At 48.0% G+C, this 6,278-nt stretch overlaps 1 protein-coding gene across 8 annotated transcripts in view; it reads left to right on the forward strand.

Moving 5' to 3' along the window:
* IP6K2 (inositol hexakisphosphate kinase 2) overlaps positions 1-6,278 on the forward strand; it is a 23,122-nt gene that overhangs the window by 13,654 nt on the left and 3,190 nt on the right. For 2 of the 8 annotated variants that reach the window (XM_011939138.1, XM_011939136.1), the window contains 2 exons: positions 1,777-2,098; positions 2,955-3,761. In XM_011939138.1, the coding sequence (XP_011794528.1) occupies positions 1,897-2,098; positions 2,955-3,046 (294 nt within the window). In that variant the 5' untranslated portion in view covers positions 1,777-1,896 and the 3' untranslated portion in view covers positions 3,047-3,761. Of the gene's footprint in view, positions 1-1,773; positions 2,099-2,669; positions 3,762-3,867; positions 3,937-4,026; positions 4,253-5,668; positions 5,845-6,278 lie in introns of those variants that run through there. The other 6 variants (XM_011939132.1, XM_011939134.1, XM_011939135.1 and 3 more) reach the window with 6 other exon arrangements.

A 6,278-nucleotide genomic window follows, 5' to 3' on the forward strand; every position in this document is an offset into this window, starting at 1 on the left:
ACACGAGATCAGGAGATCAAGACCATCCTGGCTAACACGGTGAAACCCTGTCTCTACTAAAAATACAAAAAAAATTAGCCGGGCGTGGTGGCAGGCACCTGTAGTCCCAGCTACTCAGAAGACTGAGGCAGGAGAATGGCATGAACCCGGAAGGCGAACCTTGCAGTGAGCCGAGATCTCACCACTGCGCTCCAGCCTGGGTGACAGAGCAAGAGTCCATCTCAAAAGAAAAAGAAAGGAAAAATTAAGCTGGGCAGTGCCAGAGATCATGTGCCCTAGAGGCAGCTGTGTGGGATTCACTTGGGAGAAGTGGCTTATTGTCTCTGGCCCTGGGTGAGTTTCCTAACCATCTCTAATCAGCTTCATTGTTTGCAATAGGGAGAGTAGTGTCTACCGCAAAGAAAGTGTCATGAGGACCAAATGACATAAGAAATTCCTGTCATGAGCCTGATACATAATAGGTGCTTTCCCCATATTAGAGGTCAGAGGGCACATCTCCTCCAGGTCCATCCTCACTCCTCTCTCAGTTGGAGTCATGGGAACTGAAGGAGTTCCCAGTAAAATCTCTGTACAGATACTGAAATATAACTCAAGCCCTGTAAATAATGCTAGTAGAGACTGCGTAACTTGTAAATTAGACAAAACAGAGAACGAGTGTGACGTGACCTGAACCGGTTAACAAGGTGCATACAGAAGTGTGCTTCGTTGATGCGGCATCCAGTGCGTGGCGAGCCCTGATTGCCCCAAAAGCGTAACTTTGATTTAAAGGTGTGTACCAGCTTTCGGTGATCAGGATAGAACTGATAAAAATAGTGACCTAGAACACTGTGTATCTTTTTAAACGGAGTTAACCAGCCTTGATCAGTTGTTTTTAGTTGTTAATCATTAAAACTGGACCCAAGCTCCATTGCTAATAAGGTTAATGGGGCTTGTCTTTGGCCTTGGGCAGGAACAGTGTGCATAGACAAACTGGATAAGTAAATAATGAGTCTTACTAGATAATGAGTAAGCAGGTTTTCCCTGTATTTAAGTGCATTTTATAAAAATATAATTAATGGGGCTGGGTGTGGTCGCTCACGCCTGTAATCCCAGCACTTTGGGAGACCGAGGTGGGCAGATCGAGGTCAAGAGATCGAGATCATGCCGGCCAACGTGGTGAAACCGCGTCTCTACTAAAAATACAAAAATTAGCTGGGCGTGGTGGTGCATGCCTGTGATCCCACCTACTCGGGAGACTGAAGCAGGAGAATGGCTTGAACCCGAGAGGCAGAGGTTGCAGTGAGCCGAGATTGTGCCACTGCACTCCTGCCTGACAACAGAGTAAGACTCCATCTCAAAAAAAAAAAAAAATGTATGTGTGTGTGTGTATAAAATTAATGGGAGACTTGGGCATCATCCACTTAAAGCTTGACACTCTTATTAGAAAATGGTAAGATTTAATCCAAATATTAGGCATGAAATTGTGATTTCACCTCACCATGGCATCAGTTTTGCCTGCGGTAGTGGCTTTCTAACACTGTAGTGGGACCTCTGCCTTTTTAGGGCCCCTGGAACCCATTCCCTGCCTGTCTGCATCTAACCCCGCCCCATGAGCTCATAGTGTTTTTGTTTTTCTGCCGGAGAAGGAGGGGCCAAGGTGGGTGGCATGGGCGGAGTCCCGCAAGAGCTCAGACTGTTTGTCTTTGTCTTCCTGCTGGAGGAGCAGGGTGAGCAGCTCTAAGGCACTTCCCACGCTACTTCGAACCCCCATGTCATCATTGTGTTTGCTTCCAGCAGAGCATCCTGGCCAGAACAAGCCAAGGAGCCACGACGGGAGGGACACACAGACAACAGACAGAAGACGTACTGGCCGCTGGACTCCGCTGCCTCCGTCTCCCCGCCATCTGTGCCCGGAGGATGAGCCCAGCCTTCAGGGCCATGGATGTGGAGCCCCGCGCCAAAGGCGTCCTGCTGGAGCCCTTTGTCCACCAGGTCGGGGGGCACTCATGCGTGCTCCGCTTCAATGAGACAACACTGTGCAAGCCCCTGGTCCCAAGGGAACATCAGTTCTACGAGACCCTCCCTGCTGAGATGCGCAAATTCACTCCCCAGTACAAAGGTAAGTCCTAGCTGCTTGAGGGGTTGCCACACTGGTGAGGAGATGTGAGGGATCGTGGCCATGGAAGGCCCTGGCAGCCATCCCTGGAGCCCTCACTCCCTCCCACTCTGTGCTTTCCTTCCCTCTCCTCCTCCTCCTCCTCCTCCTCCTGGCCCTCAGCCCAGCATCTCACACCCTCAGTTTTCAGCCCTGGTAAGATTGCTCAATTCTGTTTTGTTTTGTGGATTTGAGTTTGATTTTGGTAGAAGTGTAGTTGTGTTTTATGTTCAGGTGTCTCTTGATCACAGTAACCCATAGTTCCCCATTGGGGGGACAGTGGGGGAAGACTTTGGGAGGATTTTAACCCAGAATACTTGCCGCCTGCTTTTTGTCCTCCAGGAAACCAGAAGCCCAGGTGATTAGGTAGGCCGGGGGAGCAGGGTTGAGTCAGATGGAATGCAGGAGTGGGAGGCCTGTGCTGATTAGCCCAAGCCCTTTGCTGTTACAGAATGTCCCCAAAATTGCTATGTGAAAGCAGCCTTTCGATTCACATATGATAATTTCTAATTTCTTTTTATAATGTATTTTATAGGGGACATGAGCAGCCACCAGCATGGTGGGGTCTTTGTTGGGGAGTGGGGGAGACTTTTGTAAATCTAGGAAGAATCCATTAAATAAATTAATTTTAAATGTGCATTACCTGGTTACATAAAGGACTCTAGAACAACTTAGGTTCTTTTGGGACTCTTGAAACATTGTCTTTAAGGACGGAACGTACTGGGTGCCTTTCTCAGTACTCTGAATATGCATGTGTATTGCGGTGGGGATGGGGGAGTTGGGGGCCCTCACTTGGTCCTTCTCTGTTGTTTTTTTCCAGGACAAAGCCAAAGGCCCCTTGTTAGCTGTCCGTCCCTGCCCCATTTTTTCCCCTGGTCCTTTCCCCTGTGGCCACAGGGAAGTGTGGCCTGAATCCCCCACCCCAGCTTCTCTGCACCCAGAGCTGGGAGCCACCTCAGAAGTGTCGTCTCTCTCTGAGCACGCATTCCCCTGCAGCAGTCGAGCGGGCGGGCAGCAAGGACTGAGCAGATTGAGTGATGCTGGGGCAGAGAGGCCTGGGAGGAAAGGTGTTCAGCCAGTCGTTTGTAAGGCGCTCGTCGGCACCTGCTGAAACGCCCCCACCTGACAGCCCCATCCTCAAAGACTGTCTAATTACTCATGGCAGGTTCTAGAGACTTAAGGGGGAACGCTGCTTTCAAGGCCACCACATGTCTGTGCTCCCCAACCAACTCTATCTGCCTTGTGTTCATTTTGTTATTTTGTGACGTGAGACTGCAAAGACCAATAAAAACATATTTTAAAAGAACAAAAGGCCTGGGTGCCTACCCACGTGGGGGCACTGTGGGAAGCCTTTGCTAGGGTGTCTTGTGCTGTGTGGTTTGTTTTGTTTGCCCCTTTATTTTGTTTTGCTTACCCAGTCTTCCCTTATTCTTGGATGCTTCTTAACCCTCAGGCAAACCTGTGTTCCCGCTGTATTCAGGCTCTGCTTTAAAGCAAGCCATGAGGCTGTTGGAGTTTCTGTTTAGGGCATTAAAAATTCCCACAAACTATAAAGAGCAATGTTTTCAGTCTTTTAGGATTAGAAGAATTACATAAAAATTAATAAACATTTTCAATGATGGAAAAATGTGTCTTGTAATTCTTTGGCTCTTGCCTCGTTGAGTACATAAGAGAAGACTCTCGGCCATGTTTGCTCCCTAATTGCTTGTCTTGTATGGTGTCATCTTTTCTAGCTGTTTTGATATTTGTTAAGTTTGCAGATGAGTTTGGGGCCTCTGGCAACATAGAGACTAAGGAACTGGGTAAGAAAAAAACAAATGTTACAATCATGTTACTTACAGCGCTTCTTCCTGTGGAATTAAAAGTTCTTTCTGCTCCTCACCCCCTTCCAGGTGTGGTATCTGTGCGCTTTGAAGAAGATGAAGACAGGAACTTGTGTCTAATAGCATATCCATTAAAAGGGGACCATGGAATTGTGGACATTGTAGATAATTCAGACTGTGAACCAAAAAGTAAGCTCCTAAGGTGGACAACAAACAAAAAACATCATGTCTTAGAAACAGAAAAGACCCCTAAGGACTGGGTGCGTCAGCACCGTAAAGAGGAGAAAATGAAGAGGTGAGTGTAGACAGAGGACAACTCTGGGCTATGTGGGAGGGGAAGTGTTGGGGGTTTTAGTTACAGCCCAGTTCCCTGGAGCTAAGGACTCAAGTGGATTTAGTAGGTACCTGTCATTCAGCGGCCAATTCCCACACGGCATGCTCAGCCTCTTTCTTTAGTTGACTCTGGTTAGATCCTGCCAGTTTGGGTGTGACTGCTCTGTGCCAGGCTGTGTTCTGGAGATGTAGCAGTGACCAAGAGAGGAGCTATCCTTTTACCTCAGGTTGTTCACCAATGGTGGGGGACAAAATGGGCAGTTGGGCATCCCTGAAACTCAGCGATCCCCCTAAGCAGGGCCGTCCTACTCCTGCACCTTGGCAAAGCTTGTGAAAATATAAATAGTATATATATAAAGTAAAGTACATGTAATGTAGCTAAGTAGGTTAACTTAGTCCCATGGAATTTCAGTTCCTATTTTCCCAGTTGCCAGCTTTTGGAGTCAGGGGAACCTGGTTGTACTGGAGGCTAGGTGGTACCACTGCCTAGAAGAGGGCAGTGAAGGCTCTCCACATACGGGGCTGGGGAGCAGGGGCTGATCTTGGATGTTAAGTTCTTTTTGCTGTAGAAAATAGTGGATGGCTGGTCCCTTATTTTATTTGCTAAAATCAACTTTCAAATGCATCCATTTGAAGTGTTCAAAGAGTTTTGGCAAATGTGTACATGGTAAGCCACCACATCAAGAAGTCACTTTTCATTACTCTAGAACGTTTCTGGCTGGGTGCGGTGGCTCACGCCTGTAATCCCAGCACTTTGGGACGCCAAGACGGGCGGATCACCTGAGGTCAGGAGTTCGAGACCAGCCTGACCAATATGATAAAACCCCATCTCTACTAAAAATACAAAAATTAGCCAGGCATGGTAGCATGCATTTGTAGTCCCAGCTACTTGGGAGGCTGAGACAGGAAAATCGCTAGAACCTGGAGGCGTAGGTTGCAATGAGCCGAGATCGCGTCATTGCACTCCAGCCTGGGCAATAAGAGTGAAACTCCATCTCAAAAAAAGAAAAAAAAAGAAAGATTCTCTGTGCTTTAACCCTGGATTTTTTTTTTTTTTTTTTGGAGTCTTGCTTGCTCTGTTGCCCAGGATGGAGTGTAGTGGCATGATCTTCTTGGCTCACTGCAACCTCTGCCTCCCGGGTTCAAGAGATTCTCCTGCCTCAGCCTCCCGAGCACACCACCACGCCTGGCTAATTTTTGTATTTTTAGTAGAGACAGGGTTTCACCCTGTTGGCCAGGCTGGTCTCCAACTCCTGACCTCAAGTGATCTGCCCATCTTGGCCTCCCAAAGTGCTGGGATTACTGGCGTGAGCCACCGCACCCAGCCTTCTGAATTCTGATAAGACATACTGATTTATTGGTCTTTATCTCTCTATAGCCATAAGTTAGAAGAAGAATTTGAGTGGCTAAAGAAATCTGAAGTCTTGTACTACACTGTAGAGAAGAAGGGGAATATAAGTTCCCAGCTTAAACACTATAACCCTTGGAGCATGAAATGTCACCAGCAACAGTTACAGAGAATGAAGGAGAATGCAAAGCATCGGAACCAGTACAGTATCCTTTGTTCATGGGCATCTCTGCATTTGAGGATAAGAGGAGAGGAAATGAGGAAGTCCCTTGGAGCTTGGAGAGAGAGGTTGGGTTTTTATAGTCATGGCTGAGTTTCTCCTACCTGGGTTATTCCAGGACACCCTGTATGATAATTATGGGCAAATAATCACTTCCCTCAGGGCAGCTACTGGCCTAGGAGTGCAGATGATGAGTGAGGTATAATAATGGGTCTCTGGGGGGCGAGGGGTGCCTCATGAAGGGGCCAGCTTGCATCAGGTGGGTTTTAGCCTAGGTAACCTAGAGGAAGAGGGCAAGGGGCTGCCCCCTGTTTTCAGACTCTTCAGAAGTCTCGGCCGGGTGCGGTGGCTCAAGCCTGTAATCCCAGCACTTTGGGAGGCCGAGACGGGCGGATCACGAGGTCAGGAGATCGAGACCAT

This window comes from Colobus angolensis, unplaced genomic scaffold (assembly GCF_000951035.1).
Source record: "Colobus angolensis palliatus isolate OR3802 unplaced genomic scaffold, Cang.pa_1.0 Scaffold18, whole genome shotgun sequence".
Classification (NCBI taxonomy): Eukaryota; Metazoa; Chordata; class Mammalia; order Primates; family Cercopithecidae; genus Colobus; species Colobus angolensis.